At 33.9% G+C, this 23367-nt stretch overlaps 1 protein-coding gene across 4 annotated transcripts in view; it reads left to right on the top strand.

The window, feature by feature from the left end:
• The window catches only part of LOC106101173, a 103877-nt gene that overhangs the window by 65256 nt on the left and 15254 nt on the right, over positions 1–23367 (top strand). For 3 of the 4 annotated variants that reach the window (XM_013280315.1, XM_013280317.1, XM_013280318.1), the window contains one exon: positions 13549–14174. In XM_013280315.1, coding sequence (XP_013135769.1) covers positions 13566–14174 — 609 coding nt within the window. In that variant the 5' untranslated portion in view covers positions 13549–13565. Of the gene's footprint in view, positions 1–5372; positions 5646–13548; positions 14175–23367 lie in introns of those variants that run through there. The other variant, XM_013280319.1, reaches the window with a different exon arrangement.

The raw sequence follows: 23367 nt of genomic DNA on the forward strand, positions 1-23367 counted from the left end.
TAGCTTCAAATAAAACCTCCACATTTACAGGAATCTGCGCAGAAATAAATTCTACGTTAACTTTTTACTGCTTTGAATATTATTCGTTTATTGTATTTGATCGCTATTTATTGTGCTCGATATGTCTATATAAAGTATTGTATATGAAGAGGGGCGGGTAACTTGTTGAACCGTACTTTGTCCGTCGATCCCATTGGGAATTTTGATGAACGAAATGGTTCTACGAAATTCCCAGGAGGATTTGTCTATGGCCGGTTCTATTTTATTATATTGTTAAGTGACAGGACCACCGAATAGAATCATGACGTATTGTTAGCTACTAGTGCTAGTTGCCAGTTGGAATTTATGTAACTTTTGAATGCATATCCAATTTTCAAACTTTCGCTTTGATTGTATGATAGATTATGTTTATAGTGTTTCAAACGTCTATACATTTGACTTATCATCAAATGTTTTATACGTTCCTGTGTTAGAAGTATTTAAATCATATCAATTTTATGAATGATTAAGAAGTCTACTAGGAAGATAATTCATTAGATTATAGTCGACGTGTCGCCGTGATTAATGCTGTGTCAATACCGGATTAGGAGACAATTGTTGCTTCGATATGTCTCCTAATGTTATCAGTATCCATTCAGGAACGTGTTGATGCATTTGATCGGGAGTCGATGTTGACAGATGCAATTAATTTTTCAATTCATTTGTTACACAATGCATCGTTGTGAAATAAAGCGATATAGCTGTATATTTAAACTAATTTTCGACTGCGACTACTACCGCTTGGAATTAAAGAAAAAGTAGCTTATGTTTTCTCACGCTATACTTTAGATCTATACAATATTTTATGAAGATCCATTCTGCCGTTTAGGTTACAAACTCTAACAAACATTAATCCATCCATCCAAACATTTGTATCTATAATATTAGTGAGAATTAATATGATACAGTATTTATTTTTTTTAACAAGTGTTCGGTAAATTTAGATTTCCAACGAATTCTTAGTTTGAGTCATTTAAAGATTTCCAGCAACAGAATATTCTACCTAATTAAGTTGGAAAAACTTTTCTAGATTAAAACGAACGAAAGGGAATAAAGACAAGGTGAGAATACGCAATTAACCTTTTTAAACGGTAGATTAGATACATTAGATTCAACTTCAAAACTTTAAGTAACTCTCTAAAAGAAGAAACAATTAAGTATCAGAAAAAAGTTCTTGCAAACTAAATACGATGAAAATCACTTAAGTCCGTAAAGTCTGAGAAACAACTCCAAGTTTTTGTTAGTGCAAAAAGAGCTTAAAAGAAAGGTGATTGAGCGTCATACGTTTTGATGTCAACGTTTTTGTCTTGCCTTGTTATTGTTGACACAAAAACGCTTGTTGGCTGCCTGTTTATGGTTTTTGCCGCTTGACAAGTTACTCCAACGGGCTAACTTTAATATGTCGTGAATAAGTATCTCATTATTTGTCTGACGTTCGCATTCTGAATAATTGTTAGCGCTTTGTTTTAACTTCAGCGAATTATTAACATACGCTCTGTTTCTTTTAGTGAATTTTATTTGTGTCAGTGGACTGTTTCCTTGAATTTAATGAACTGCAGCTATACTTATGTTATTTAAATTATTTATTGGATGCTGCAGTTATGAAGCTTTTTATGCCGTCAATCTAGTAACATTGAGAACTCGTTGAATGTTGAAAGATTTATTATACCATTTCATTTCGCAAATAGATTATCTTTCGGACGCGATTCCGTCCACATAAGTAGTCTGTGTATTCTTTTAGATTATCCTCTACATCTATGACAAATTTCATTGAAATCCGTTAAGTAGTTTAGGCTACAAACTTGAACACATTCATCAAAGCTGTCGTATTTACAATTTTAGTAATATTATTTTTAAACTAACTGATATAATATTTATGGCCCATGTAACTTCAGTAGACCAAATAAATTATTTTAAAGTAACCAAATACTCTTATTTAGGTAAAGTGTTTAAAGCGATCTTTTTCAAATTCTAACCATTTCTGGCAATGTTCATTAAAAATATAAGTCAGCCGTAAAATGCAGCAATGAATTTCTAATTAAGTGACAAAGGAAGCGGCGTGGTATATTAACTTTTCATAATCTTAACATAAAACGTTGGAATGGGGGGATGGTAGAACGAAATGAACTGTCAACCGCGACGTCTCAAAATCCAATTACTCTGCAGCTAACAAACGCAAGGATTTAAATTAACCTTCATCTTGTTATACAAGCGTAGCTCTATTGCTATTTGTAAATACAACTGTGAGATTTATATGAAACTCTGTGGTAATAAGAGTTAAAATGTTAATAGTGTTGACTGCAATTTATTAGTAACCAGCTTTCGCGAAAAAAAAAAATGAAACTTATGTGGGCTTCCAGAATATGTTCTACACATTTGCAAAATTTAATCGAGATCCTATTAGTAGTTAACAAACTCAAAAAAATGCCCATTCATCTAAACTTTCGCATTTAGTAAGATAGCTAAGATTTTGTTAAAATTTTCTTCAGATTTCAACGAAAAAATCTCCTAAACTCAATTACTTAGATCAATATTTGAATCCGGATGAAGCTAACGAACTAATCAATCAATCAATGCAAAGCCCCGACGATGAAATCGAATTGTACGAAGACGAACTCACAGTGACAAATGTCACGGTAATTGTCGGCTTCGGTTGAGAGCAAAGATTTCGGAAGAATTTTTTATTCCCAAAAGCAAAGGCAATCGCTTAAATAAGCCAGAATACGATTGATGAGCTACTGACGACAAACGACAAACGAATGTCTTTGTACAAACATTGATTGGTACAGAGTAAATCAGATAACTTCGATCGGGTTTTAAATCCTACATTTTAGACCTGGCATTTTAATCACAGACCAGGTGTTAAATCTACTTAGCATTAGATTAAAGCTTTAAAATTGTCTTTTGATATCACTTGCTTTGGTGAAAGTGTTTATTTGAGTACAATCTTCTAATCAAAGTGTTAAATCAATAAATCGTAGCAGCAACTAGAATTACATGTATCAACTACAAAACATGTTATGTTATATGCAATATTATGCTGCAACACTTCCAGTGTTCAAGAAAAAAACGCTCTGTTTGTAAGTAGTCTGTAGCAGGTGGAGCCGCAATCCTTATTCAAGCTTCGCGGAGGTCTTAGCTTTACTCAATTCGCACCGAGCGCCGTATCACGGAGAAAAACACGGGGATTTACGACTGCTGGGACGAGAAAAAGTTTCCTTTAAGCGCTTTGGCAATTCCTAACGGACTTTGATGCTATTTATTTAATTCCTTACGGTTCAACGGTGAATTGTTTATTGGGAATCGATATTCAAGTTAATCGCTTATTAAATTTGCAATCAATCAATTGTTTTAGTTTCCAACTATCGTCTTGTCTTCCCTATAAATGAAGTAATTCGTTAGTCTCTGCTGTTAACTCTACCCTACTTTTGGGTGTTTCAACAGAATTATGCTAAAAATTGGGTACGATTAAGCCTGCTACACACGCTTGGTTTTAACTGAACAGTTCTGTTGTGTGTATCGAGTTTAACTCTGTTAAAAGGTATAGACTTGTAACTGATATTGCCCGAAAATCGTGCACAATATTCGAGTATTTTGTAAACGGTGTAAATTACACTGAAGCCGAATAAATCTGGCTTATAGCTTGTGTTTGTTTATCCATTATTCCCATTAAAGTCGCTATAAACACAAACCGCTCCGTAATTTTAAGCGGCGTACAATCCGACAGATTTGCTGGCTTAAATTGCATTCGTATACTGTGTGCAAAAAAAATGATTCCGAACGAATAGATCGTAAATTTCGAACGAATTGTGAGCTTACTTTTTTTGGTGATAAATTTATGATTATCTCACTGACTTGATGGACGTCAGTGTTGTTTCTGGCCCATTGTTGAAGACGTTCTAGTTGATGAAATGTTGAATAAAGAAACGGACTAAATCATGAAATGAATAATGAATTCTGGTTCCTCAACTAAATAACTTATGTTCAAGAATTCATGCACTAAATTTATGTTGATCTCAAAATATTTTTTGTGTCTGTCTTTTATTCTTGGTAAATCATTTTTATGGAGTTTTTTATTTATGTAGCTAGCTGTCGCCCGCGACTCCGTCCGCGACTTCGTCCGCGTAGAATTAGAACACTTAACAGTAGCTATGTGTTTTTCTAGACTATGTTCTAATCTATTACAGTTTTCAGCAAGATCCCTTGAGCCGTTCCGATTTAAAGAATAATATCCACACGTTTAAAAACAGACAGCTAGGTAGTAATATGACTGGATTTAGTTAACAATAGTTTAACATGTTTAAAATTACCAATACTTTAGTTTTGTAATAAAATATTATCGTCTTTTGAAGCGTGAACAAACATTGTCACAGTATTTACTTTTGATCAGTAGGTAACAAAATCACGATCGACTTGGTCCACCGCGTTTGCCGTGGCCGTACGTGCGTGTAGAATCTGTCTCATTTGCGATCCCACTACACAACTCTTAAACAGAATATATAGCTATCTGTGTTATTTTCAAAGCTTGTGAAAGGGACAGCAATTTCTTGTACATGTTTTTCGATACTTGAATGTAAAAAGCATGGTCTTAATAAAACAGTCTAAGAAAACAGTTTCGTCGACCGATTTTTTACTGCATTAGAATGAGATTTCTTTTGTATAAGTTTTATGAATCGATGTAGTTTTTTCTTGATTTGCAAATATTAATAGATTTTTTTATGATTTGAGTAACAGGGTAATAACCTATAGATATTAATTTCATGCAATTTTATTGTAATATTCGGACATGAGTAATGTCGGAGCAAAAAGGATTTACTGTCTGTTCAAAAACATTATTGTTTAAAATAACGTTACAACTTAATAAAAAAAACAAGTTAAACCGCATTTTATAGCTCGTAATAAAGTTTCTTGGTTATTTCCTTCGTTGACATACAAATTTATTTAAGAAAAGTCAAATAGGTTTTCTATTTATTACTGTAATTTTTTTATGAACCAGCTTTCATGTGATTCAAGGTTGTCTTTATGACAATGACATTAATAGACTGTGATTTAAGGTTGCCATTTAAATTTCGTTACTGAAATTATTATATTAAATTTTGTAAAAATATTGGTTATGAGTATATTAGAGGAAGTTTGAAAGTAGCCACAGTGGTTGAGAAAATAAGAAGTAAAAGGTTAGAGTGGTATGGGCATGTTATAAGAAAGGATGAATCGCATGTAACAAGACGGACGTTAGTTATGAATGTGGAGGGGTACATCGGTAGAGGTAGACCTAGAAAGAGATGGATGGATTGGTGAAGGTGACATGATAAAGAAGGGAGTGATGACTGAGATGACGGATGATAAGGCAGGGAAGATGAATGATGAATGAATGAACTGAAACCTTTACTTTTTAACACATTCTCTTGTGATATGTCACCTAGACACATACCTCGAGGCTGTTTTAATGTTTTGTCAGTCATTTCGTTATATCAAAGAGTATTGGTTCTTGTTTTATTTAGCCACATTATTCTCTCGACTGTCGAGTCGAAAATAAATCACTTACGCGAAACTTGTTTTGCTCTCGCGTGGGTACGAGACATTCGCAAACTACCAACTTAATTAAGGTAAGTGCTACGTATGCCAATTATAACAGAAAGGACACTTTAATCGCTATTTGTTTTGAATATTTAACTCATTAAATCAATACTTCGTAAGCTTACAATCTGATAGACTTGAAAATTTGAAAGAAATTTGGAATTTCGGTGTGGCCTTATCTATATTCATATAATAAAATTGGAGTATCTGTAATATCAAAAGAAAAAATCCCGATTTCGGGAAGATGATATATTTGCGTTGCTGATAATGAAAATCGCATTTAAAAATTCTTTGTCTGTCTGTCTGTCCGCAAGCTGCGTTTGTCCGGGTAATCTCCGAAAGGACTTTGCCTATTTCGACTGGACTTTCACTTAAGGGTATCTGACATAGACGGGCATATTATAGGTTACTTTTTTATTTTAATATAGCGAGAATGAAGTCGCGGGCAACAGCTAGTTAGTAATACAAACTTGTCTGTTTTAATAAATTTGTGATAACACTAGCTGTTCCCGTGCGGCTTCATCCGCATGAAATTATGAAAATTTTATTTTATTGTTTACATTTGTCAATACCAAATATCAAAATGACACGACATGACGTGATAAACCTTAGCAGTATTTCTTTCTTGATGTTGGCAGCAACTTTGGTCTCTTTCCCACATTAGGATTTTTATCCAAAACATTTAATGGCGTGAAAATATATAGCCTAAAGTATAACGCAAGTTTAGGGCTTTTTATTAAAAAACGAATTATTCAGAAATATGCTGTAATTGCTGACATATTAGACAACAAAGAAGTGTGTGTTTACGCTTTATTATAATAGTATAGATAAATGTGAAATTGTTTATATATAGATTTATTATAATTGATTTCCATTGAAACACAGCTATGTCCTCGAATTAATAATGAAGGTTATATATTTAACTCGTTAAACTCATTAATATTGATAGTAAACCTTTAAGCGGGATGTTAACGATCTGTATATTAGCGTACCTCAAGAACTATTAGTTAGAAGTCAGCGTTGTTTGTTAAATAAGGTATTCCGACCTTATAAGGGTTCACACAAAAAGTTTTCGAACACACTGTACATTTAAATATAAATATATACACTCTCGGTAGCAAGGTTCGCTATTGACGGATACGTCACGGAGGACATCATCATCATCATCATCACCATCACATTTAAATATAAATACAACTGACGTAAGCAAAATGTCTTAGGCCTCCTAATCATACTTCATACTAATATGACAAATGTAACATTTTGAATGGATGTTTGTTACTATATCTACAAAAGGGGTAAATGAATCGCGACTACATTTGTTACAGCCTGAAACTACACATAGCCCGCTTACTAGTTTTTGTTATTCCGTTCCACGTCACGGGTAAAAACTAGTTAATTATAATTTATAATTTCTCAATGTTTGAATTTATTTCATTTTGTTTTCTATTTGTGTTAAATATAACTAATCTTGAAAGTAAAGTTGATTTTAAGTTAACAATTTATTTAGTAAAAATAAAAGCGAAACAAAATATTTATTAAGTCATTCATTCATGCGTTCATTCGCGTCTACTTCCGTCCCGCCGGCATTTCGGTCAATTCTGGCAACCCTGGTTGTAACCGATTAAAGCACCCCATTATTCAAGTCTAGCAATTTAACAGTGTTCATGTGATCGATACCAATTACGGGGATTAAACGTTGGAACCAATTTACTTTCAGAAATGTATAAATGGGACAATAAATTAAGAGTGTAACTGAAGTACAGCCCTGGGCCTATTTCGTATGGACAGGAATTGGCAACATCTGCTCGCTTTTTACTTTTACAATGTTCACTATTTGTTCTTTTTATTGCTGTTATAGTTCGTCAAAAATATTTCCCAACTCGTTTGTCGAATAGGAAGGTTTACAAATTTAAAAAAAAAGGCATGATCAAATCTATACTAATATTATAAGAGGAAAAAATGTATTTTTGTATGAATTGAAATAACTTTAAAACTATTGAGTCGATTTTACAAATTCTTTTACCGTTAGAAAGGTAATTTATCTCTGAGTAACATAGGCTATATTTTTTTTAATTTAACGCGGACGCAGTCGAGAGCATGAGCTTGTTATTTATATAAATAAAATATGTTAGATTTTCCTTCAAAATATACAGATAGAAAATTGTGATAGACTTTTTGCCCGAGACTTCATCCGCACAGAATATAAAAAAATGCAAAGCAGCCTATACGTTCTTCCAGACTATGTTCAACTTTGCCAAATTTCATCAAGATCAGATAAACCGTTTTGGAGATGCAAGCAACAAACATCCTTTTAAACATTCGCATTTGTAATACTAGTAAGTAGGAAATATTTATAAATGAACCAAACATCTTTTAAGTTCATAAGCCTAGTCTTAGTTCTTTATAGTTCTGTGGCATATAATATTGTTGACTGGGACGTATTTCTTTCTGCGGATTGCTCGTTTGATGGTAACAATGATAAATGAGAGACTGAAAAGCAAAGGAATAAAAAGGAATACGAAGAATTCGAGCAATAGCTTAGTGACAGATAAAAATTAAGACTGATTTTGATAAATATTGTTTTAAAAGTAAATATAAAACTAGCAGTACTTCTCAACGTCGAAATTGATAGATTTGCTACAAGAGAGAGTGTATAAAATATACATAATTTTCACCGACATTGAAACGATATTTTGAACTTACAGTTTAAGAATATCCCTACAAATAGAATTATTTTTAAAAAAGAACAAGTTACAGCGTAACTGTATTACCCTTATTAGCGTCATTACATTTCTACTTAAATAAAATAACTCCCAGAGTCCGCCCGAGGTGGCCTCTTGCATAAAAACCGTCGACTCGTCTCCAACTATTTTCATTCATGTTTATGTCTAGCTCCCCGTGCGACGCGTTCACTTTTATTGACAACATAAATAGTGGCTCCAAGTGTCGGTCCACAGGGTATAAAACGTGAAGAATTGCCCTTACATATTTCAGTAACGTTTCGTCTACCTAGAATAGTGGCACGTTTGTCTATATTCTTTTATTGCTAATGGAATTGCGAATTCACCACTCATATTTCAGCTAGACAGAAGCAGTTAAGAACTCCTGAATATTTTCATTTGTTAAAAATGATATTGTAGATAACTATTACTTATAACGTTTAATTTAGTATTAAAAACAACAGTAAATGATGCTCAAATATTTTTTTTTATTTTCCCTTAAACGTTTCGCAAAATGCCAATGCAGAAAGTAAAAAGCAGTTAACGACAAACTCCGAAAATGTCACACGCAAAACTCATTAAACAGAATCAAATTATGCAAAACAAAGATCCAGCGAGCAACATGTTCGGCGTTCCAATTTCAAAGCCAACGACATGCACTCACACACACAAACTCACACACCCGAAATACAAAATCAGTATTCAAATCGCCCCACGTACCGGCAATTATAGCAACTGTATACAGAAACTAGAGACGAGGGATGTACTTTTAAATCGCTTTGTTGCAAAACCGTTTATTTGCATTAACGATCCTTTGAAAAGTCGATTTGACTTAAATCGATGTTCTTTAAATATTGCAAATGCCAACTATATTTTTATTATATCGCACTTGTTTGATATTGCTTTATATTAAATTGAGACATTTAAATGTAACAATTAATTGATCACAAATGGAATCGATATTAATCAATATCGATTCGTGACCAACATCCTTAGCCAAACTCGTATTCCCATAGACATGTTCAACCTTATTAAAATCGGGACTCTCTAATAGCTTCTTGGGTCTGCTCACGTACGGGATTCCTTGTAAATTGGCATCGTTTGAGATCTTAATTAAGCCTCTTCAGTTTTTAGACTGGCATCGGTGGCTCGCCACGTTCAGACCTGTCGTCCTGTAGACTACTGGCTTTACTATCTTAATGAGTCCCCAGTTAAATTTAATGATACCTTTTGCTTGGGACTCTTATAACGAAGGTAAGTTATGTGTTTGCGAAGCGTGCAATTGGTTTGCCATCATTAATTAAAACTTTTATCAAAATTTGACAATATTGCATTTTTATTTGAAAAGTGTTCGAACGACAGATATTTTTGATTTGTGAAAATATTATTAAATTGATATGTTTTTTTTATAAATCATGATCCACTTGCCCTTATCCCTTACGGAGGGTCGGCACAGTATGTGCTGCTCTTCCATACATCTCTATCAGCCGTCATATCTGAATCCACACCTTTCTTAAGCATATCCTCTTGTGTGAACACAATCCATCCATACTTTCTTCGGTCTTCCTCTTCCTTTGTAGCCATTTTTTTTTTATAAACTCCACATCAAAATATGTCTGTGAGGAAGTTGGACTATACAGTGATTGTATTTCAAAAAAATGTAATGAATAAACCAGTAGAATTTATGTCGTATCATCTGGTTTGAAACTGTGGCGCCGGCCTACGGAAAATGTAAATTGAAAATACTTTACATACTTCTGTTTCTAGCAAAGAATCGGAACTTCAAATCAAAATGGTAACAATCTGGTTGTACATACTGATCAAAATATTCAAGCTGCCGAACAAATAAAATAAATAGTAGTACAATTTGATAGGCCTTTAAAAGACAAAACTCAAAAATACTATATTCAAGATTCAGTATTCCTTCCATAACTTACAAGAATCGAGCATCCAAATAATATATTGTGATCGTAATTGTCCCAAATTTAGACGCAATGTCCCGCCGCCCAACTGAAAGTATACCAATGTATTTGGCGAGAGCTCATCTCGCCTCTCAGACAAAACGTTGATCTCAATATGCGAGCATCCGGTACAGTTGCCAACTCTTGTCATCCTCCCCCTTCCCGCAAGGGGACAAGTTAGGCAAGAGGCGTGCCATTGGTAACGAATACGAAGTCTTGGCTCGCCTCTTGGCAAACGTTTGGCAACTCAAAGCGTAGTAACGTATCCGTTTTTATTTTGTTAGCTGGAGCGTAGTAAGTTGGGATCAACCTATATTCGCTAGATGAATGAGTATGAAATTAGGTTATGAGATTGTTTTGCTTCTTTCGACGCGTAGAAAGTCGTTTATGGAGGCAATTGGTCGTATTCTTATGGCAGTTTTTATTGTTTTGGCTACGCTCTGTCTGGAGAATTTTGTCGTTTACTTTTGGTTAATTAATTTTCTAAGATTGTTTTAATAGCTGTTTAAAATTATTGCTTTCATTACTTAGTGGTATTCTTCGTAGTTCTATGACTACGGGTGCGGCGTAAGGAACACGTTCAATACTTATGTTTAATATCTTAACCTGACAGTCAACATTAACATATTAGTTTAACGTAAAGTTATGTACAAAGCTACCCGATCTCTGTGTCCACTGAATCACGATCCACACAAGAAGCCGTCGAACGTTTTAGCTTTAAGAGGATGAAACATGTTTAGTTGTTTGTTTTGGTGTTAGCCGCGGCAAAGGTCTAATGGCTCGGGCGGTCGACGGTAGCCAACTTGGACCTTTCCTTTATCTTTTATGCTAACTATGAGCAATAACGCGCGGGTGAAAGCTTAAAGAGCCCGCTTTGAGTTACGTAGCATTTGTTTTTGTTCGTGTATCGACCACCGAGGGGACTGCATATTTTTACGATGACGATTTCGATAACAATGTTGTAAGAGAATTGTAAGAAGTAATACGTATTCTATCCCTTTGGATTTCAAAGCTATATTAATATTCAGTATTTTTGTTTTATTAAAATAAGATTCTACAGTTAAATTCTTTTCTCGTCACTTTTTTCGTAACACTTTCGTAAATGTTTTAATTTCTGTTAATGTTAACAATAACTCAATAATATTACTGCAAATGAAATCCGATTCAAAAATCATTTAAAATACCAATGCAATGTTTAGTCGAACAACTTAAATAGTCCCACGTGATTACTAAACATTCACTTTTTAATATTACTTATTATGACTACCCACGACCGTGTTTACATTCGTGCAACGTCTAACACTATATCAAAACGTCACGGAATGAGGTCGAGTACTAACTTTGACTCATCGATTACATTCCATGTCGATTTAAAAAAAAACATTGATTAGTAATCGATTAACACAATTCAAACTTTAAGTATTAATCGAAAATATAAAAAATTAATTCGAAATTTGAAATTGAAAACAAATGCAGGACGAAAGTATAAGAAACGTCACTAGAGGTTGATACTGTTATCCTATTTTATGACAATTTACTTGACTCGATACATAAAAATTAATGTAAAATCGATTTAAATTAATGAATAAAAATATTGAAATATACAAGGTAACCCAAGCCTTGTGTAAGCATTGATTAAGATTTCAAACAACAAGTGTGACCGTTATCGATGAGGCTCGCAATAATTCACGTGAGAAAAGCAACAGAATGGGTTCGTTAAGAGGCTGGAGGGCCTCTCGGCGTTATTGTGCTGATGTCAGGTCCACCATGACAGCATTCAAGTGGCCACCGAAGCGCCAAAATGTTAATGAGACATCTTAAGAACATCGATGGCCATTGATCCACTGTTTGACACGCAAGATGCATAAATTAAAGAACCCACAATGTTGTATTTAGTTTACGCTTTACTAAACATACTTTAAGAAAAATAAATGACGATATAAGGCCATTAAGAAGTATATTTATCTAAACTTCTTATGGGTAAGATGATAATATATCTTTATTAGACAAGTGTCTACAATAATTATTTTTTCACTTTAAACTTTGAATCGAAATCAAAGATTTCTAGCATCTCTAGACGACTTAAATTTAATGCCTTTTATCTTTCTGATACATGAACTAAGGCTTAATTTATGCCCAACTATTTTGAAATCCTTAAACGTATTGTTTCATCCTTACCCTACTTCACCTGTCAACTAATGTAATTACCAGCATTTCATACTTGTTGAGATCTTTTACAAGAAAGTACTGGCATTAAACTTGGAGATGCTGTCAGACGCCTGTTGACCCCGCGACCTCGCAATCTCACGCACGTACAAACGTCTTACGGCTTTATAATCGCGAACACTATGTGGTTTCTTTAGTTAACATATCTTATTATAAATGCGAAAGTTTAGATGGATGGATGTTTGTTAGAGGTTGTAGCCTAAACTGCTGAACCGATCATGATGAAATTTGACATAGATGTAGAGCGTAATCTGGAAGAATACAAGTATACTTGCTTTTGTTTTTTAATCCCACACGGACGGAATCCCGGGCTAAAGCTAGTTTTTCTATAAATATAAGGGACTCCGCAGCAAATGAAAGATCAATTTAAAAGAACAGTGCACAGTTCTTTTAGAGTGTTATAAGGACAGAAAGTTGATTATGTAATAGGAAAGAAATGTTAATTAAGAATGGCCTGCATCAAAATGACCATACTGTTTATCGAATCTTTGACAATAAAGAAAAAAACGTAACAATGATATCATCAGCAACGAAATAACAAGCATTTAATACTTGTTTGTAAAACTATGATCCGTTCTAAAAACCAGTCTTATACGCAATCATGATAGAAAGAAAACGTGACGTTCGCCCGTTGCTCAAAAACCATTCGTCCAATTCGAATTGATAAAAAATAAATTAAAATGGGCATTAGAGGAGGCGCAGATGATATCGACACCGGTGCATTGTGCCGCGGACGTGGTAGCCTCTAATTGCGGTCCCTTTGTTATTCAAAATGAGGTGTTAGCTCTTCTATTAAATAATAAGTAGTTTAATTCTCCAACAAGATCGATACATTTGAGTTTAGATAAGAAAGCGGTTAGTCGACGATGTCTTTTTAAATGTGATTGGTTTTGATACACCTCGGGTACAAATACCAAGAGATGTTAATATTTATAGGCGTTCATCAATTGCATGAATTTGGTAAACAAGTATTATAATATAATACCAGTCACATAAGTAATTAAATTTTCTTTTTGTTACAGATAATATAATATTGCGTATGGACGAAAAAAACAACGATAGTCCAAGAGAGGCGTCATCGCGCGCTATTTGGACGTTTAAAAATGTGTGGAATGAAAGCTTCACTTCCATCAAGAGAGATTTGTTGGAATCTAAATTGACTGATATAATCAAATATTTCTTTAACACGAGAGACCAAAATGTTCCAAATGTCAATAAAAAAGTTAATAACGGGATTCCTAATGAAGAGAATTATAGAAGTAACCTCATAGCAAACGAAGTAACAAATAAAGAAGATTTAAGAAATGATGAAGACGAGGAAATCAGAAAGGACGTATGGAGTGATGTTGATGACGAACTATACATAGCCAATTTAATTAAACTAAGAACTTCAGATGAAGACAAACGTGTGAAACGTGATACAAGTGCTCACATAAGTGTTAGTGATATCAGAGATAAGGTTGTGAATAGTGTTAAGTTAGATTACGAGATGTGGGAGTTAGAAACGTCGGATCTAACGGAGTGTGACTGTCTCGGGCCACCTCCGGAGTTCCTACTGCCTCCGCCTCCGCGACCGCCTTTCCTGCAAGCAGAATACTACTGTGGTGACGATCCCATCCCTGATCTTGAGACATGCGACACAGAACCAGTAAGTATTAACTCTTTACTAAGTTCGCTAAGTTTTTTAGTATTTATTTAAAAACCTAAAGCATATGATGAATGTGATAAAGTCGTGAAATCTCTTAACATTAAGAAAATTATAAAAATATACTCAGTAGATTAGGAATAGGGAAAGTAACCAGAAATAAATACAGAGGTTAACAATGTTTTGAGTTACGAGAGGAAGGCGACCAACTTTGTTAATTGGCATATTAGTTACGTCAATAACAGAAACGGAAAGTAAATGTTTCTTATTTCTGTTTCTAAGCTGTAACTAAATACTATAGATAGATTAATAACTGGCTTTTGAACAATAAAAAAATAGGCCAACGCCACATGATGAATTTTTTATACGTTTCCTTCAATGTTATAAAATGATTCATTAGCTATTTAAGTCCGGAGATGGTAAGTTGCGATAACTTAATATTTCTAACATCGGCTATAGATAAAATGCTTTGTAAGGAATGTGGGGTGCGTTAATCTTTTTTAATACTCAGGTAAGCGGAACGAACGATTCGAAACACAAACAATTTCCTTTGTTTTCGTTAAACATTTAAAAGCCCCTACCACGATCGAAATTCTTATCTTTCAAAAGCATTTCACGTTTTGTTCTAAAAATGGGTAATGAATAAACTACGCATGGCTCTTATCTGTGTAAATATTTGATATGCGGGTCCTTAATGAAGCCGTGGCAGCGACAATGCGCATTATCTCACCATCTCGAAGTTTTTTACGTGTTCAAAGAGATCTCTGGGAGTTTGAGGTTCCATGAAATGATGTTGCTGTATAAATAACGGTTCATAGCAAGATTTTAGTATGTAAGTGTAATACTAACATTGATAGTAGTTATCTTGTCTTTGTAAACAGTTGCCCAACTTTAAGAATGCTGGAATTTTGTAATGCTCATAATATGTATGCTTTTTAGTTTACCTTATATTTAAGATTACACGTATTACGACTTTATTTAAACATCACGATTCTATGCCAGGGGTGGCAAACCACAACAAGATAATATTTTAAGCACGTCGCTGATTAATAACACTAAGAAAAAAGTATGAAGTACGTGCACTATGGAGTTGAAGTAATAATCGCATTCAATATTATTCGATGGCAAGATCGCATCAAACAATTCCTGAAAAATGGCACTTTGAGGCATAAATGTTCGCCACCCCTGATGGAAAACATAAAGCGTACAAGAGAAACTATCTTCATGCCTTATTGTCTGTTTTCACTGCCTAAAGATCTATACAAAAACACTGTCGCCCATCAAATTCTCTGTAAGATGTTTCTACAATTTATTTTTTATTGGCATCTTGCTTCTTACTAACAGATGAATAAATTTTTATTAGAAGGTATCTTCAGAAAGATTTAAAGAATCTGGTTAAAATTTGGCATACATATAGTACATAATCTGGAAGAACACATAGGCTACCTATGATCCCATAAATATGCCCGGTTCCCCTACGGTACATTAGAAACACATATGTACTCCACAACTCTGTAATGGTTTAATATATTTTATTGAAATTTGGCACAGATATGTCGAGACGTGAGATACTCTCTAATTTTTAAATATGGGCAAACGGAGTCGCTGTCAAAAGCTAGTGTTTCATAAACTCTTGCAATTTTGCAATAATCAACATCTCCATATGACTCAGATTTAAATTATTCGCAAAAAATAAAAAAGTTTATAAAAAACGTTCAACGCCAATTAGCATTTCCACGAACTAGGACCAATAACAAATTAATGTCTCAATATAGTCATCTTAAACGCGTTTTTTTAACGATTAATTTAGCCATTGTAGAACATTCTGCGGTCGGCTTGATTGAGACATTTTAAGGCGTCGACATTAACAAGGTAGATGAATTAAAGAACACCCAGTGCTAAGCAGTCCGCAGTGGGTGTTCCACGATGACTCCAATTTCGTTACGCTTCCAAGAAACGATGAGTGGGAAAATATGCGATTTTTTTAAACTTAATATTCATCGGCTTGTGATACTTAAATAATGAAGTGTATATTTTTTTAATATTGTTTTTTTTATTTTATTTTATAAATAAACGTTTAAGTTTAAGGTGACTTTACCCGATGAAGAGTCATAGTCAAGAATCAAAGGGAAGTCAAGTTTTTTGGTATATTTAAAAAATAAGAGTAAATGTAAAGTAAATCCGATATACCGTGTTATAAATTTTAATCTACAAATTAAAAAGAAAAACTGTTTCAGAATAATCTTTTAAATAACAAAATTATCATCATTTTCAGCTTAAAAAGGCAAAAGCGAGGTTATTTAAACATTTCGTTAACATTCCCTTTAAAAGTAACATGAATATTTATTATACGACCTTTAGACTTACCTATTAGTAGAAGGGCCATTGTCGGGGCGTTCTGTTAACTGACAAGCAAATTAAAAGCCCTAATAAGCCCTGAATGTACTTTAAAATGGGCCCCGAAATGTTCCCCTCAAGCTCAGCTAAAACGATCAACTACCCAGTTGAAATTACCAAGATAAAAACCATTACATAACTAATTCGTGCTGAGACATCGTAAAAGACAATGAACCTTGTTTGGTATACTCATATAATTGTTCAGGATGATATAGCAAGAATGGTTGTTTAAAATGTGCATAAATTTAAATCGGGGTACATTCCTTATGTTATGTTTTTTTTCTTTGGACATGAGGAAAAAATTAAACTACATTGAAATATACATTTTAAATTTTATCTGTCGTATACATACTAGATAAATGCGACATATGGCTTTTTTGAGGTTTAGATTTCATAGTGTACTAGCTTTATCTCGGGACTTCGTCCTCGTGAAATTAAAAAAATTATTCAAAACATAGCCTATGCTACTCACAGATAAATTACCTTTCTGATGGTGAAAGAATTTTTAAAATCGTCCCAGTAGTTTTTAGGGTTTTCAGGGTACGGACTACTACCGATCTTGTGGTCGAGGGTTCGAATCCCGCCATTCGACTATTGTCGTGAACCATATCCTACCACAAGTCTAGAGCTTAGTTGGAATAGTTAAAGGAAATATTAGTAAAGATAACAAAAATCTACTAATATTTTTAATAAAAAAATAGGTGTATTGTTTAATTGTATGTATTAACCTTAATTGTGATTGAAAAAAGTCATAGTCCATAATTAAAGACCTACACAGTTCCTTTTAGTGGACTTTTTATTAATTAACGCTGGGTCATTGACAAATCGGCCACCGTCTTAAGATGGACAGTTTGATAAATTTCGGGCACGGTCCATTTTGAATGTTGTCGTTTCGTGTCGTTTTTTTTTACGTTCTGTATTGTTGTAAAGAGATTTTATGATACACGCCGATTAATCGTCCACCGTACGATGACGGATATCGTCTCAGATAATGCCAGTTTATGACAAATTGATATTATAACCTAAATGTTCTATTGTAGAACAGATCGGGTTGATAACGCTATTATGTTAGGAGCAGCTTTGACTAAACAATTGCACTGTGCGATTGTCGATTGTTTCGCAGTTAATTCAACTGTTTAGTTGCATAAAAAATCGAGTAGTGTGCCACCTATATACACATCAAAGGAAGACTAAACAGTTGTTCTATAGTTTAGTCAAAAGTGAACGCGCTTTAACAGAGTTTATGACCGTGTATTCAATATAATCTTACTATCTTACTAATATTATAAATGCGAAAGTTTAGATGGGACGAATGGATGGATGTTTGTTAGAGTTTGTAGCCTAAACGGCTGAACGGATATCCATGAAATTCGGCATAGATCATAGTGTGGAAGAACACATAGGCTACTTTTTATCTCGGGAATAATTACGGTTCCCGTGGGATTCATTAATTTAGTTTTTTGATGTTTACTCGATCATTCTGCAACGGTATAACATATCTTATTAAAACTTGGCACAGATATAAAACCAAATCAAGAGTACACATGGGATAAGGTTCATCCCGGAGAAATGTCGGGTTCCCGTGGGATACATAGCTTTTTGTTATTTATATAGTTCGTATGTTTTCTAATACCACGCGGACGAAGTCGCAGGCAACAGCTAGTTAGTCAATAAAATGAATTTGAAATACTAAGTTTTTTATGGTCAAGTCTAATTAAATTGATATACGGTTACAATAGTTAAAAAGTTCCTGTTTAATTTCTTTAAGGATTTAACTACATTTATCGTTTAAATTAATACGAATTGGAACTTTGATATATTTTATGATAATTAAAATCGAAAAAGCGTTGTCGAATTTTTCGAAAGACACGTTTCCTTTACCTTGCGATATTTGCGATTCCTGTCACGTAAAATAAAAATGTGCAAGAGATGCTCGCATACGCCGTTTGACTCACGAAGCATTTGTGTGACCTCTGATATTTCTTTTGCCCCTATAAGGGCACCTTAGGGACTATAGTCAACTTTACTTATTCATCATAATTTCTTCCCATTGTTCACCTGAATTGCTCTCCACTGGCCAAGTTCATGAATATTTTTGATAGGTACAGACAAAAAAAATGTAATAAATTGATAAATGCTAGTTATTCATGACTAGCTTTAGCTCGCGAAGCTGTGTCTGGTATAAAAAAAATAAGTAGCCTATGTGTTCTTCCAGACTTTTTTTCAAATTTAAATCAGTTATGCAGTTTATGTTACAAACTCTAACAAACATCCATCTAAACTTTCGCATTTATAATATTAGTATGACTAGATGCCTCTATCAGAGTGTAAAGACGAATTAAAAATACAGCTTCTTTAAGATAAAGATTTTGAGAATTTCTTAGCATAACTTGACGAAATACATTTTCTACCCAGACGTTGTATAAAGGATAGGACCAATTAAAGATTAGGTTTTGTTTCAATAGATGTTTCAGTGGTGAAAATGCATGTTTAATAATTCCACAAAGAGAACTTTCGGTGTAGGCACCGACCAGTTTTTTTTTAAGTTTCCACGTGTGTTTTAGTCGTGTTATAAATCATATAGTATAATGTCTCACGAAAGTTTTAATAAGTTAATAACACAAAGAATTCCTCTTTACACATCATTCTTACTAAGCAATACATAAACAAACAGCACGCCCTAATTCGATAAAATCTATCCAATTACTGAATATAATAATTCTGTTCCTCCATCCCCCGACTACCCTCACTAATTGCGTTCGCTGCGTTGCGTATAAATGTTTTTATTATAGAAAAACATTCCACCCTCGCGTCTAGCGCTCTATACATTTTTGTGCTGATATCTTCTTCATAATCAGCACTGCTTGCGTTTTATCTATTCTTTTTATCGTTCAATTATTATGTGTTGACAGCCCTAACATAATCATAATAAACACGTTAGGGTTCAATTTTAATTTGAAATTATTATAATTAAGAAAATTGAATCAAATGGTTTGCTCGAAACTTGTCAATCTAATAATCTATTTTAGCGTCAAAAGTAACAATGATTCTTTAGTAAGTAATATACCCTAAGTTAGTGTCTAGGTCATAATCAACTACGCTGGTTGCTAGTTGGTTGACTTCACACATATCTTTGAATTTCTACTCCCATGTTTGCAGGTTGCATCACGATGTTCCTTCACCGTAAGAACGTCGGGTAAATTATGTACATATGAAATTCGAAAATAGAAATTCACACATTGCGGGATTCGAACCCAAATCCTATAGATTCTTCAAGATTAAATTCCTCAGCCACCAACGCTCTTAGAGGTTTGTTCGTCAAAATCTATTTCTTTTGAATCAATGTCAGCCGCGATTTCTAGTTATCATTTTCATGTCTACGACCAATTTAACTATATGAGGTAGACTAGTTTAAGCGCGACTCCGTCCTCGTGTAATTTAAGCAAAACCAAAAGCGAGTTGCCTGCGTATTCTTTCAAACTACTCTCTACATATGTGCCAAATTTTATCAAAAACAATACAACCGTCATCGGACGACACGACAGACCGCCAGGTACCATCCTCACCATCTCAATGGCTGGCATTCCACAACCGTGCGGTTTTCGCGAAACTTTCTGCCCCGCACAGCTGCGTTGTGGAACGGTCTGTCCTCGGCGGTATTTCCAAACCAATACGACTTAGAGTACTTCAAGAAGCGAGCCTATCATTTCCTCAAAGGCCGGCAACGCATCTGTAGTTCCTTTGGTGTTGCGGATGTCCATGGACGTCGTTGACCACCTTGGTGTTCACGCCGCTCGTTTGCCCCCCTTTTTCATAAAAAAAAACCGTTTAGGCTACAAACACTAACAAACATCCATCTAAACTTTTGCATTTATAATATTGGTATGATAACCATTATTTATTTGTTTTAAAAATTAATGGTTTAATAGATGTTTTGGCATTCGTTAAATCTTTTAAAATCAACAACTCGCCTTCTATTTGCCCATTAAAATAGTACTCGTAGTATTGAACATGTCATGTGACACAAAGGACGTGAGATTCATGCAAAGTCAAAATTAAACCAATATCAAATCGCAGATCAGAAAAACGATCTGCAGATATATGAACTAAGGTAATTTTGTAAGAAAAAAAATATATGAAACATTTACAGAGCCTTATGTAATGGTTATTCGTGCCGTTGTCTCACCTCCTGTTATTAGGGGAGACAAAAAGAATATAATGCAGCCACTTAGGGTTGAGCGGGAGGGGCGAAAAAATAACATGAAATGACCCTTTTTTGTCAGATATTCGAGTATTGCGTGACGACTATTGCACGAAAAATATTAATAAATTAAACACCTACCCTCAGAATTCGTAACAAAAAAATTATCAAGTTATTATAGTATGGCGTGTATAGGGGAATGAACACTTTGTTTTTTATTTGCTAAGAATGTAAGAACACATATTCTCTCTTACGCAGTCAGTCATCACTTTAAAAATCAGAATGAAAAGTAGTGCAAATAAATAACACAGGTACATATTTTCATTATCATACAGTTGTAAAGAAGAGATTCAAAGTCTATAGAGAAGGCATACTCATTTATAATAAAAAAAATTTACATAGTCTCACTTACGCCATCTATTTCTCGATTCTCAAAACCACAAATAAATTAATTGTATTAAAATTAATTGCCAATATGTGTCACTAAATAACATTTAAACGTTCATATTTCATTTTGTAACACTATTTAGTACATTGTGTAACAAAAAATGGACTTTATTATAATGTTCTTGAATATTTACATTTAAAAACCTTTCAGAGAAAGTACTGGTTGAAAAATTCTGTTCATGCCTCGTCTAAAATTTTAAATGTCTTTGAATTTAAGGAAAAAGTCGATAGTGTTCCAGAGTGCAAAGTTTGATAAATCGGCAGAACAATCGTGTAGTGTCAAACGGAATTTTGGAACTGAGCCAAGTATTTCCGAATTGAATTATTCGATACTATTGACACATTTCCTTTGATTAATTTTCTTTAAGCTTTCCTCTTGTGTTTGATACAGGGTCTGTCCCACCAAATTGTAAATTGTCTGATAACAATCGAACGTGTAAAATATGAGATGGAAATACTAGATTTTGTTACCTTATCTGACAATGACGTCATTTTAAAGCTAACTGAGTCTCTAACAGCCAGTGGTGGGACAGGCCGTAATGTAGTGTTTCTAAGCAGATTAAGATAAATGTAATTTTCAATAACGATGACTTATGACGAATTGTTACGAGAGTTTGCATTAATGGTAATAATTTGGATTATGGATTTTTCTATTTGCTATATTTTTAACAAAGTACAAATAATGTCATAATTAAAAAAAATAACATTAATTTTTGTCAAACTACAATCATAAGACAATTGTTTAACTTATCAGATATACGTGTTAACAAAGATCGTTTAAAAAATCTACAAAGATAGTTATTAAATTTCTTTTCGTTAAATACATTTACAAAGGGTAAAGTTTTAATTTTACGAAATTAAAATTACAAAGTCGGGAGCGCACTCGGTCCTAGAAAACCCACTAATAAAGCATTATTAGTGAATTTTCATTTGTTCTCGTCAGCGCATTTTTAGGTCGCACTTGTACCTTGACTATAAAGAAACGGATTAGGCAAGCACCGTTATCAACTTGTCCTTGTTCCTGGAGTATAGGAACAGTACATGCAGCTCTTTCATATATTTCAGTAAGTCGCTTGTCCCGTGAGGGGCGATGTAAACATGGATCACACAAGTGCAAATCATGGTCTTACGGCATAATTACTGTATATTGGCTCAAAATACTGAGCATACAAACTAGAAAATATAGATGGGGGTGTTCGTTTTTTTTGACAGGGGGAAATGCGCGCTTTACTGGTCCTGCCATTCAAAGTCAAAGTACTTGTATTTGGAGCGGCATTTTAGCGCTCCGGGCGCGCGGTACTCGATTGAATCGGGGTCGGAGCTTTTCGTTGGTTACTCCATGCGTTTGATTCGGCCCTCTTCAATTTATACGTTAACCAGTCGAGTATTGTATGCGGTTGAATTTTATGCGTAGAATTTGTTATTTAGTTAGCGAGGACACTTGACCAATTGTAAAGTTTTGTATGTGAACTTTAAAGTTCATATAGAAAGTTTTAAGTTCGAAAGTGCCGTATTATGATAAACTATCTGTTCCCGTGCGGCTTCATCTATATAAAATAAATAAATTCCTTTATTGTTTACATTTTTTAAACTCTCATTTGTAAACAACATGCAAATGCTCAAATGACAATGAAAACCTTGTCCATTGGCTAAGAATTTTTGTAACTATGGTGACCTTGCACCTTTGCTATTGGCTTGTAATTATTATCCCTTTCTTACACAGTATTTTTTTTTAATTCATGAACCCTCAAGCTAAATAACGTTAAAACATTTAACCTAGAGCGTTTAACCTAGAGTGTATGGGTTTTTACTTTAAAAAAAATTCAAAATAATGCTGTGATTGCCGACATTATACAATATATAGTTATACAATTACAATTTATAATATTAGTATAATTTAAATTAGCGTGTTAATATACGATTTTATTACTTATAGAATTTAAGATTGATTGTGGATGGCTACAAAGGTAGAGGAAGACCGAAGAAAGAATGCATAGATAGTGTGAAATATATGCTTAAGAAAGGAATGGATACAGATATGACGGCTGACAGATATGTGCACATACTTTGCCGACCCTCCGTAAGGGATAAGGGCAAGTTGATAATGATTTGAAGAGAATTAATTGACGTGTAATTCTGTTTGTTTGTAAT

The sequence above is a fragment of the Papilio polytes genome, unplaced genomic scaffold, assembly GCF_000836215.1.
Source record: "Papilio polytes unplaced genomic scaffold, Ppol_1.0 DF824024.1, whole genome shotgun sequence".
Taxonomy (NCBI): Eukaryota; Metazoa; Arthropoda; class Insecta; order Lepidoptera; family Papilionidae; genus Papilio; species Papilio polytes.